The sequence below is a fragment of the Gobio gobio genome (genome assembly GCF_949357685.1).
Source record: "Gobio gobio genome assembly, chromosome: 5".
NCBI lineage: Eukaryota > Metazoa > Chordata > Actinopteri > Cypriniformes > Gobionidae > Gobio > Gobio gobio.
Genome location: NC_137101.1, coordinates 15,982,082 through 15,995,345, shown reverse-complemented (window position 1 = coordinate 15,995,345; position 13,264 = coordinate 15,982,082). Strand labels below are relative to the sequence as shown.

Below are 13,264 nucleotides of genomic sequence, written 5' to 3'. Positions count from 1 at the left end.
TTCGCTTCAAACGCTCAATTTATACGCACGTCCAATTCGCTGTGGACGCGCGAATGGATTCAAAATGTTCAAGCGTCCAACTAAACGCGGTAGACGCGATTTTGATGCTCTATTCACTTTTGGTGTGACAGGAAGCAGGAAACATGACTACAGTGGTAAAAATGAATTGTGGTGAAGTAAATACTACAGAAAAAAACGAATGTAATTTCTGTATGAAAAAGTGTAGTTCAGGCAAGTAAATTCTATATTAGTACTCAATTCAAGCTTGTAGAAATTCATGCATAAACATCAACATTATAAAATTAAGTAAAACTACTCTACTAGTGTTCCCATCATGCACTGGGGCTTGAATAATGAATAAGGTTGATCTTTATCTACACTGTTCTATCATTGCTTTTGTCGTTAGGTTTAGTAACTTGCCATTTTGTGACATTTGGAGTTCATGTTCTACTCAGAATTACACATTTATGCTCAAAAACGATCAATCAAATGTTACTACCATTGTGTAATTTGTACCAAGTATTGAAATCTCTGTGTTCAGGTGATGCTTTACTTCTATTATGTAGATATGGTGTCTACACAATACTGTATTTCACCAATGCTGTATTATTTACTTAGACGTTTCTAAGTAAAGCATACACTTTTAAAGCATGGTTTAATTCAGTGTTATATTGTTTGAGTAAAAAGTATTTCAAAGGAAACTTCAACTAAGTAGAAATTACTCAACCTTTTAGTGGACAAGTTAAAAAAAAAGTTTGTTAATTTGACTTAACTTAGTTAAGAAGAGTTTACCTAAATGTGTGTGTGCAAAAACTTGCAAAAGAATAATTAAGTACATTTTTACTTATTGTTGTATTCAGTGTATGAGAATTTCAAAATAAAAGTCATGAACACCAACAAAACCCAAACCAACGTGACATGAACATAAGAACTAGATTAGTCCAACAAAACAAAAAAAAAGCAGGTGATGCCTCTATCAAAAAAGTGAGTGACTTTTTACTAACTGAAAGGGATCTATTAAGAAAACAATCTCCTCATGCTCTCTGGATAGACTAGAAGTCTGTCTTAAGCATAACATGCAGTGTTTGACCGGAGTGACTTTCACACACTTTAATATTTGGCATTCCAAGTACTCCATCACTTTATCTTTGCTCCTGTGGAAAACATCCAAAAAGGACAGAAGCCTTGATATATTTTGACACATCACCTGCAGCCTAACAGATGTTACACAAAGTTTTAAAGAATACAGAACGGAGATAGCCGTGTGTGTGTGTGTGTGTGTGTGTGTGTGACTATATTAAACCAGCACTGACCTAGGAATGTCGTATCGATCCTTTCTTCATTACACGCTACTCTCTGGATCAGTGAGCACAACATAGTACTTGTGATTTGCAGCTTGTTAAAGTGGAAGTGTGTAATTTATGTGCCACTAGCGTCACCGAACGGAATTGCAAAAATATTGATTCTTTTCAGTGTGGGAATGAAATATGTCTCCGTCTGTGTGTTTCTCAGAGGGGTGAAGTGGACTGCTGGCCGATATCATGCGCGCCGGTCTCTGACTGTGAGTTTACAGTGGTTCCTGAGGGCGAGTGCTGTCCGCGCTGCGTCACGGACCCCTGCCTGGCCGATACCGTTCGGAATGACATCACCAAGACCTGCGTGGATGAATACGGAATCGCTCGCTTCAGCGGCTCCGCTTGGACCAAACACGGCACGGAGTGCTCCCTCTGCCAGTGCAAGGTACTTGACACTTACATAACCACCTACAGACACACACATTACAATTCACCAAGGTCAAGCACTTTATTGAGTGTTTGAGTATTAAGCCATAAACCCCTGTGGTCGTGTATGTTTAAAGTCACCATTCAATTAAAATCGACAGTTCTTGTTTTTTGTGGAATATTACAGTATTTATTTAGCCTGACGTCGTCATACACAGATTCTAGTCAGTATATGAGTCTGATACTGCTCCATTGGGCTGTGATTATGGGGCGTGTTTCAACCGAACCAGGAAAGAAAATGCCTCTTCACTCAATTGGATAGACCTACAACCAATCAGAGCAACGGAGTTAGTGATGTGTTGAGTGACGCATAGTTGTCTACAGAACTGCACACATGCTGGAAGAAGTAGAATAAGAATATGAGTGTAAACGATCTTTGCCAGTGTTGTAAAAAGAATTTAAGGATACACGGAGTACTAACCAACACGATCATCATTTTTGAGAGAAATAGTAAAGGTGAATGAATATACGAACAAGTTCTCCGTTTAGTAAACAAATTCAGTCCAAGCGCTCTTTGGTGACGTGAATGATTATGTTACTGTTGATCGTCTGTCCATCATCGTATAAAGCCCGCCCTGACAATTTGATTGGTCCGAACAGCTCTGGTTCGAGCATAGTTGCTCCACAACGGATCAAGTCCAGACCGAACTTCCCGACCTCAAATGTTGTGGGCTGGGATAAGTTCGGCAGGCATACAGGCTAGTATTTATTATAAATGATTTGTCCATGCACAAAAAATGTATTTACCTTCGTAATCTTTAATCAAAATAACTCTCCCTCCCTCTTGCAATGACATCTCTTCTCTGATGATGTGTTTACTGGCATGAGGGCGGGACAATCTGACCTGTCACTCACATCTCAGTAATAGCTAACCACAACCATCTAATCAAAATCAAGTCCCGCCCTACATTTTTTCCTTTTCGAGAAGAACAAGAATAAGAAACACATATCTGGAAGAAAAGGCAACATGTGTTTCATGCCGACTTTAAGCTGGATCCTTTCACATTAAATGAACACGCTTCCACAGGCCCTTCTGGGTTTCATGGGCATCTGGCTAATTTACTTTTAAATATGTTAATACAAATTCAGTCAAAGGCAAATGCACTTGGTTGTGTGCCCAGTCAATCCAACGGTCTCCATTGACTTTGTATTGAGTGAAGCGGCCTCCTTGTCATTTCGGACTTATAACAAAAAACAGAACAATGTCTAAAAGCTGATATGTGGCAAAGTGTACAGCAAACAAGCTAAACAAAACCCTGAACCAAAAACCCAGAAGTTTTTAATAAGCTGTTGACCCAAAAAACGAGCGTTTAAGGACAAAAAAAGTGGATACAGGCAATTGAGACTACACCCACTAGAGGGGAACGTAATCAGCGACAGGAAATATAATCTATAACACTGACATCTGGATATTTGACTTAAAAGTGACAAAATGTTTACTGCACACATCGGCATACAAGTGTCAGGATCCCAAAATTGACCAATTCTTCCTGCTGATTCTTTACGTCTTATTGCCTGTATCCACTTTTGTCTCCTTAAACGCTCGTTTTTTTGGGTCGACAGCTTATAATAACATATTTCTGTGTTTTTTTAGCTTGTTTGCTGTACACTTTGTCACATATCAGCTTTTAGACATTGTTCTGTTTTTTGTTATAAGTCCAAAATGACAAGGAGGCAGCCTCACGTAATGCAAAGTCAATGGAGAGCGTTGGATTGTCTCAATCCACCCAAAACATCCCCCCCCCCCCCGGTGTGGGCGTGGCCTAAATGCGCTCTGTCTCTATACTTGGTAAACACTTTAGTTTACAGTGTCCTTGTATGTTATATGTACTTACTATAGTAATATAGTAAATGACACTGTAACAATGACACATTAAAATAAGTTGGATTATGCTTTATTTTAAAGTGTCTTTGTTACACTGTAACGAAACATTTAAGTACTGAGTAATATTAATTAACTACATGTACTTATAGGGTTAGGATTTGGTTTGTTTTAGGGTTAGTTGCATGTAATTATGCATAATTTATAGTTATTACTATAATAACTACACGTAACATATGTAACAATGACACTGTAAAATAAAGGGTTACCAATAAGTCAAAAACATTTTTTTATTATATATATTTTTTAAGATTCAGCATTTTTTTTCTAGGTCACTAATCAAATAAGCAAAATTGTGACACCGATCATGTGCCTTTTTACAAACATTCAGATGTTTTTCCATTGAATTCCATTTTCCATTTCCATCCTTATGTTTTATACAAACTTTTATGAGTTTATGCAGCAAAGAGAGACACAAACCAAATACAAAGACATTCTAAAATTCAACTTTTCAATCAAATGATGCTGAAGATAAAAATGATAAATAAAACATAACAATAATACATATATTTTTTAATTATGAAATGTATTATAAAGAAAATATATAATGGTAAATTCAGTTAATAATTAATACATTAGTAAAAAAAATTAAAGTTATTAAAATAACTAGTGGTCTCAGGCATTGGTACTCCTCTCTAAATGATGGGATAAGTCATTTATAGATAGATGGCTAAGAAACATGGACAATCCAGCTGAGCACACAGAAAACGGTCCCGGGTATACTGGGAGATGAATGTGGGAATAAAGAACTGTGCAAAATTAATCTACTTATTAAAGCACCTTTTGTGACTAGCCAAGGTCATCAGCATCATTTGAGCTGAAAGATGACTTGTGAGAGAGTGATGGGATGTGCCGATGTTTAGTCAATGCTTTACACACATACAGTATAGAAGTGGTTGAGTGAGTGATTTTCTTTTTTTGACTAATGCCTCTTTTCCTTCCCTACCTCCCCTCTTTTTTTCTCTACAGAATGGTCACATCTGTTGCTCTGTGGACCCTTTGTGCCTCTAGTCCTATTCAAAGGCAAAATGTCTGACTTTTCCTTTACTCTCTCTCCTGTTTTTCTTTGCCCCCTCTTTGTCTCGGCTCTCAGTTTCATCCCTTTCAGAAGATCATTTTATACCAAATCTTCATGTGTATTATAACATAAACAATATACAGATAGCTCAGTCACTCATAACAAAAAAATAAAGCAACCACCAGACAACTGAATCGTTTTAGCTTTTGCTTGATGCATTTGATAACGTGTTTCTTTGACGCAATATTCGGATAAAGAGATCAACCTTTGTGAATTCCATTCGATTTTCAGGTTTCAATGTCAACTACGTTGAAAATAAAGTCGAACTTATTGTCGATCGCAGTGTTTTGTGCTTGATGGGTTGAGCAGACTGCAGACATGGTAAAACCCCTTTGTATAAATGACCTACAGGTATTACCAGTGTTTAATTCTTTCAGTATTAATGGTAGTTCCGCTCCCTTTCAGGGGGAATTATGATCTTGATGTTGTGAATAGTTTATTTAATGTGTTTGTTTCTCGCGTCCTTTGAATTCTGTCTTTACTTTGATGTTTTATGTTGCACCTTTTGTCAAATTGATGTTTTGTTTCCTTCAATGGCTCGGTGCACTGTTGTGTCATGGTGAAATAAAAGGTTTCCATGGAACAATTTCCAGATGCATTGTTGTCCTTTTTTATTTATTTAAACCAAAACACAATATAAATCCAAATCAGTGTGTATCAGAAAATCTTAGCATGTAGAAATGAATGGTAGTTATTGATGTTTTACACCTGAGACCCTCAGCAGAAGTCATGGAGGATGTTTGATGCATATCAAGTTGAATTTTCTTTTATAATCAAGAATAATATATATATATATTTTTTTTATGTGACAGTCAATATGTCAGTTTGCAACCCTTTTTCCTTCATGTGGAGTATTTCAGAGGGTTGTTATATTTGGATTTTGATCACATTTTGATGAAAGATTACATGCTTGCAAAGACAAATATTTTCTCTTTGGAATAACATGCACAGATGAATCTTGCACGATAAGACTAGATGAGATAAATCTTGACTGTAAGTATATTTTTGAAATATTAAAGGGGCTTTGGGATCTCTCAGCTCGCAAAAAAAAAAAGAACATGAGAGTTCAAAATAGACAATGAAAAATCAGAATAATGATATTTTCTTTTCTGCATTATTTTGTCCATTTGTTTCCATTCTTGCTGATTCACTGTCACCTTCCATGCATCTTTTCCTTTTCCAGCCTTCTGGTCTCTTTTCATCAAACTGGTGTCTGGTCGCATGAAAGCTGAACTTGCGGGTTTATTTCAATGCCAGTAATCTTGTGCAATTACACATGGTTTAAATAGTTGGTTGATCACGGCTGGTGCGGTTTACCGGCCTCTCTCATCGTCTCTCATCTCACTTTATCCTTCTCTCTTTCACACACTCACACACACAGGAGATTACTGCAGTGTGATGGCTCTCATTTCCTTGATTTTACTGATCCCACAGATTAGTGACCATACTGCAGATCTGATGTGGCTGTGCCAGCCCTCGGCTCTATGAGGGCATCGCCATGTGCCAATCTGACCTATAGTGTGTGCTTGCTTCTGTGGACATATGGGTGTTGGTATGTTTTCTCTTGATGAAATATGTATAATGTGAGTGGCTATTTATAGAATCAGCATGTGTCTGCTTTGTATGAAATACGTTTGATAAGTTGATGTTATGGCTAGTGCTAAACTCCATCTATTTTTTCAATTTTTTTTAAATATTGTAACTGTAAAAGACTGTAAAATGTGACAGTAAAAAAGCTGTTAATTGATTATCAATAAGTGACCCTACTGCCTGTAATAGTAAAATGCATTCAAATATTTTGCATTTTTACTGTATTTTTACAGAATTATTCTGGCAACCACAGCTGCCACTTTTATTTTGTAAAAACAATTGAATATAAAAAAAAATTGTTAACTTGCATTTTTATTCCTTTTTAATTTTTATAAAAATGTTTACAGATTTTTATCACCACATAATAATAATAATAATAATAATAATAATAATAATAATAATAATAATAATAATAATAATTATAAATTCTTGTCTAACTGCAGAAGCACTTTAATTAGTTAATTAATTTTATTTAATATGAATTAGTTATTACATTTCAAATGAATTGGGCAAATATGATTAGAAATGGTGGAATGGAATTGTGGAAACAGCTACATATTTTTATTTTAACAGAAATTATTTGAAATGGCATTTATTAAATGAGTAAATTATGTATAATTTTATAATATTACATAAATATTGACATAAATATGATATTATGTAAAATAATATTTGTTTCATTTTTACATTTTCATTTACATTTTAATTATATTGACCACATACAAATAATATTTATATTTGTAATAATAATGATGATGATGATAATGGTAATAATAATAATAATTATGATTATAGTATTATTAATGTTATTATTGTTGTTGTTTATGTAATATATTTATTTGTCACTAAAGGAGCACTTACAACTGTGGGGGGAAAGATATACACTTTCCCTTTTCTTTTCTTTTCTTTTTTGTAGTCATATTAAACATATCATCATGTTCAATACTTAGTGGCAGGGGTGTAGTATAAGACCAACGTTTTCGGTGTCTAGTGCCCTTAATGCGCTATTCACAATCAGCCATAAATAATTTATGCCATGAGCAAAATTGTCCGATAACAAAGATAAAATTAGTAGTATTCGTTATGGTCATGTGATCAATGTGACCCCCAAGAGGTGACCCTCCATGTTAAATAAAACACGAGTTAATTAATTCATGTGAGCTAAAGTGCTATTCATGTCTTCTTTTTTAAGTAGTAAAAAATTACTAAGTGCACCTTTGACCTATAATCACCGTGTTGATTAATTTTTTTGCAGCCATGCTAATTATTCTTCTCTTTCTCTCACCAAGTGCTTGTTTTTTTAATCTCTTGCCCTTTTCAGCTCAGTGTGTAATCTTGCTGAAGTGGTGAATCAGGTCCCTGCCAAAACTAACTGGCAATGTCTCTTTCCCCGTGCTGTTGGGCACTTTGGCTCTATATTTGTCTGCCTGTCCTGGCAAATGGAGAGCCAAGAGTCTGACTAGTGCTTCCTCATGCCTGTGAAGTGCAGAGAGGAAGAGAGGGGAGGGGAGACGAAGTGACCCGGCATGTTGTCTGGTTATCCAGCTGGCTCTGAAAAGCCTGTAGCAGAGAAGAGCCCCACGCTTCAGCGGAAATATCAGCACCACGGAGAGCTCCTTTGAGATCTTCTCTTACGTCAGCGCCTGTAGGACAGACTGCCAGGAAATCTGACTCTGAAAGAGGATAGAGCCTCTCTTTATGAGTGTTTGAGTAAGTTTTACAGACTTGAAGGGAGAGTTAACACCAAAATGAACATTCAGGCATCATCTACTCACCCTCATATTGTTCCAAACCTGTTCTGTTCTACTATATTTCTGATGTGGAAACCAAAAGATGAAGTCTTTTCCATGCAATTAAAATGTATGGGGTCTGAACCGTACAAGCTTCGTGAAGGATGTTAAAGCACCATAAAAGTGACCTATATGAAGTCATGTGAACGTTTGTAAGCACAGACTGGTATTTAAGTCATTATTCATTAAAAACGGGACATTTTTAAAACTTCTAAAATTGTGAGAGACATATTTAGTTAATTTTGTTATCCCTCATGCTCTGTTAAGATTGACTCTAATATGTTTGGGGTGCATAAAAATAATAGTAAAATCATTTTTAAATGTACCTAACCCTTCCCTTTAGATTTTTTATCAGCTGAACCCCTTTGACCAAAATACTGTTTTACTATTGTTTAATATTTACAGTTACCACTGAGATTTTAGGTTAAGGGGTTAGTTCACCCAAAAAAGAAAATTCTGTCACCATTTATTCATCCTTTGTTGTTCCAAACACAAGATTTTCATTCATTTTCGGAACACAAATGAAGATATTTTAATATAATCTGAGCCAGTTCTATACTCTGCATTGACAGCTACCCCTTTGACTTTCAAAAAGTTAATAAAGATATCATAAAGGGATCGAAGAACCTCATTGGTTCTTGCGTAAGCTCAAACGTGCTGCGTAACACAAGAACGAACCTCATTGGTTCTTTTGGAAGCTTAAACGTGCTGCATAACACGAGAATTAACCTCATTGGTTCTTGAGGACGCTCAAACGTGCTGCGTAAAACACAAGAATGAACCTCATTGGTTCTTGAGGAAGCTCAAACATGCTGCGTAACACGAGAATGAACCTCATTGGTTCTTGAGGACGCTCAAACGTGCTGCGTAACACAAGAATGAACCTCATTGGTTCTTGAGGAAGCTCAAACGTGCTGCGTAACACAAGAATGAACCTCATTGGTTCTTGAGGACGCTCAAAAGTGCTGCGTAACACGAGAATGAACCTCATTGGTTCTTGAGGACGCTCAAACGTGCTGCGTAACACGAGAATGAACCTCATTGGTTCTTGAGGACGCTCAAACGTGCTACGTAACACGAGAATGAACCTCATTGGTTCTTGAGGACGCTCAAACGTGCTGCGTAACACGAGAATTAACCTCATTGGTTCTTGAGGACGCTCAAACGTGCTGCGTAACACGAGAATGAACCTCATTGGTTCTTGAGGACGCTCAAACGTGCTACGTAACACGAGAATTAACCTCATTGGTTCTTGAGGACGCTCAAACGTGCTGCGTAACACGAGAATGAACCTCATTGGTTCTTGAGGAAGCTCAAACGTGCTGCGTAACATGAGAATGAACCTCATTGGTTCATTGGGACAGAAATCACTCAGATTTTATTAAAAATAACTTCATTTGTGTTTTGAGCAAAAGTCTCAAGGGTTTAGAACGACATTAACATTTTCACAGTTGTCTGATGCTGGCTAATGGTCACATGACATAAACAAATCAAATATTTGTGTATATTCTCGTGTTACGCAGCACGTTTGAGCTTCCTCAAGAACCAATGAGGTTCATTCTCGTGTTACGCAGCACATTTGAGCTTCCTCAAGAACCAATGAGGTAGTATCTTTACATATAAATATTTCATTTTTAGTGTATTTATTTATGTATTTTATTCAGAAAACAACACACTGCAGAAATACAAGAAAATAAATCAAAGCAAACGACTGTCAGACTTACATAAAGTATCAACCTAATACTTCAATGGTAAGTATTCTTTTGAGCTATTAAAATGTTGCTGGGGTTTCCTCAAACCCTGAACACAGCATGAGGGTTGTACTAATTTTCCACAATATGAAAGAAAAAAAATGCTTTACCATTTAAGGTGAAGTGATGTTGTACATTTCATAATATAGTAACTGTTTTTGACAGGAGGAAATGTTCATTGAGCTTATCGAAGGGTGTAATATTCTGACCAGTCGTATCCAGTTCAGCAAGACAGCACTTTAGAGAATAGCAGACACATTAAAAACCTCTGATCCGGCAGAAGAAAAGGAATCATGTTACCTTTGATCTTCACTGAATGAAAAAAGTCACGGTGTGAAATCTCTCTCCCTTGCTTTCCCCCTCCCTATTTCCTTCAAGCCCACCTTTTCAGCTCACTTCAGTCAATTGAAATTAAAGAAGCATGGTCATGAGATACATTTTCTCTGACACATCACTATTATGGACCTATAGAAGCAGCTTGAATTATCTCATTTCACTGCATGGAAAGTGAATTTTCCTCTTTTTTTTACATGATATTTGCTAGTTAAACCGTTTCCAGCAGCACTATGCCTGCAGTTTAAAGTCATTTTGAACCAATCTGAAGTCAAAACCTCCGCTTTGAGATGATTTTACTCAGATATAAAGCCACCTAAGCACTCAATGTGCGAAAAGTATGAATACTGAAGGATGGCAGAAGAGGGATTCGTTATGCTGTGTTGAAGGTTCAGCAGATCTATGGCCAGGGCTTTTCCTTTGATGTCTGTGCCGTCGAGCGTGTTCATGCAGTAATGAACACTCTTGAATAGCATGAATATTTTGAGCTAGCACTTTTTTATTTTATTATTTCTCCCTAATAAAGCTCGGTGATACAGTTAAGGGTCTTAATGCGGCGTTTAAAAGCAGTCCTTGTCGCTAAGAAATAAATCCTTTTTTATTCCTGCTGCGTTCTTCTTTTCATGTGTCTGGCAAAAAAGAATTTATTTTCAATTTATGGCTTGAATAATTTAGGCCTAAAGACTTCGTCATTCATAGTTTGTGTGTTCAGTAGAAAAGGATAGTTTACAGTTACACGCCTATGGGACATGATCTAAGCGTGATATACTATAACCTGAATATTTTCACTCCAAATTGTGATCACCTCTCACTATGGGTGTCATCGTGTGGAGAAGCAAGCTTGCATAATTCTCTCTGATTGCAGACACAGATATACTGTACATCCCTCTTGAACACAGAGCTTACAGGCTGATCGGTGCTGTCATTGTTCTATATTATGGAAAAGAGAGATAAAGAGCTCAGATGAGTGTACAAGAACAAAGATGATGAAATTACACTATTCTTGGGAATATAAAATCACAGAGGCTGGTGGTAAACTGTTGTTATTGGTCACAATATATGCAACAAGCAATGCATTAGGATATTTACTGCACTGTAAAAAAAAACATTGTTTCAACTTAAAAAATTTAAGTTCAGTCAACTTGAAATGTGAAGTTGTACTAAACTTAAGTTGGCTTAACTTAAAATCTTATGGCAGCACGAAAAACGTTGTTTTTAAGTTGAAACAACGTTTTTTACAGTGAAAAGTGGAACTTGCAATTGTTGCATTAACCCTTAAATGCATGACTGTTTCGCCAAACATTCTTACATATTCGGGTCTTTAGCGACCCGGATCTATATCTAACATGGATGGATCTTTACCTGTCTCTATAATATATAAAACTCCTGATATTAGAGTAACAATTACAGAAGAATAAAATAAAGCATATTTCGTTACCTTTTGGAACTTGGAAGGGTTCAGTTTGAGCTGATGTTTCATACCATCATCACTGTCCTAGTCAGAGCTCATTTCCCAGTACATTCTGCATCTGGATCATATTCGCGATCTCACGCATATTCTCAAAACTCATTTTCAACGTCTTCAAAATAAATATTTGGATCACTGACAGCTTCTTCATCAGATCCATCATCAAGTGACAGTGACACTAATATTTGATTGTGTTCAGTACTTGCTCTGCAGTAAATCGCTGAGCCATTTCAAGTTTTGCAGATTATAATTATTATGTTTCTGTTTTCTGTTCTGAGGTAACTATGATTGAAACGTCACTTCATCATTGTGTATCAGACATTGCCACCTTGTGGAATAAAGGTGATTTGCACTTATTTCGTCATTATAGAATCATTTATTATTGTGCAGAAAAAAAAAATATGTACAATCTTACTCACCTTGGGTCGTTAGCGACCCTATACAATTTCGACAAAAAACTAGTGGAAAAACCAGCATTCAATTATAATTTTATAATTTTTTTCTTGTTATATTGTTTAAAATTGATTGATTGAGGAATACTAAGAAGATTGATGTCTAACTTTAAAAAACGAACAAGCACCGTCCTTCGGATGAGACGTTAAACCGAGGTCCTGACTCTCTGTGGTCATTAAAAATCTCAGGATGTCCTTCGATAAAGAGTAGGGGTGTAACCCCGGTATCCTGGCCAAATTTGCCCATTGGCCCCTGTCCATCATGGCCTCCTAATCATCCCCATATATATATATATACACAATTGGGTTCATCGTCTCCTCTCCACCAATCAGCTGGTGTGTGGTGGGCGTTCTGGCGCAATATGGCTGCCGTTGCATCATCAACGCACATTGGTGGTGGATGAGGAGATTCCCCCTTCTATGTAAAGCGCTTTGAGTGGCTAGAAAAAGCGATATATAAATATAACAAATTATAATGACATCTCAGGTTGCTAGAGACCCGAGGTATGCATTTAAGGGTCAAAGAGCTATTTCGACCTGATTTAACCCATACAGGTTCGTTTTATTGGTATGCGATTGTGATTTAACCGCTCTGTCGAGGCTGACTTTTGGTCACTTTGTGGATCATCCTTCTCTGTGCTTTACGTTTTTTGACCGCGTCTGTAAATTCTTTCATATGTTCGTGTCAGCCTTGATTATGTCCAGGCAGTGTGTTCTTTGCATACACTGTTCAAAAAATATGGACGTAATGTCCGTGACGTCACCCATAGGATTCTGAAGAGCAGTTTTGAAGCGTAAAGTAGGGACGAGCTGGCCGTTGCCATCTTGGCAGCGCGTCATCGCGCGTCACTCCCGGATAACAGAAAATGGGCAAAGAGGCGGGATATGGGCGGAGCTGAGGTGACGCGATGACTAACAGACAGCAGATAAATGGCTATCCACCTGTCACTCGAAGTGGCCACGCCCTTAATTATGCAGAACTTTAAGGCTTTATATAATGTAAACGAATGAGTTATAAAAAAAATTCACCCCCCTCACAGACGTCATGAAGGGCAAAATTTGACGTATACACCAAAACCCCACTTTGTACCAGGCTGTAAACATGTTTTTTTTCTGCTGTAAAGTTGGCCATTTTAACA

General features: G+C 36.9%; 1 protein-coding gene across 2 annotated transcripts in view; it reads left to right on the top strand.

Annotated features, from left to right (window-relative positions):
• nell2b (neural EGFL like 2b) overlaps nucleotides 1-5,337 on the top strand; it is a 57,354-nt gene extending 52,017 nt beyond the window's left edge. The window contains exons 19-21 of one of the 2 annotated variants that reach the window (XM_079817303.1): nucleotides 1,513-1,740; nucleotides 2,382-2,479; nucleotides 4,633-5,329. In XM_079817303.1, the coding sequence (XP_079673429.1) occupies nucleotides 1,513-1,740; nucleotides 2,382-2,462 (309 nt within the window). In that variant the 3' untranslated portion in view covers nucleotides 2,463-2,479; nucleotides 4,633-5,329. Of the gene's footprint in view, nucleotides 1-1,512; nucleotides 1,741-2,381; nucleotides 2,480-4,632 lie in introns of both variants that reach the window. The other variant, XM_079817304.1, reaches the window with a different exon arrangement.
• The last annotated feature ends 7,927 nt before the right edge of the window (nucleotides 5,338-13,264 follow it).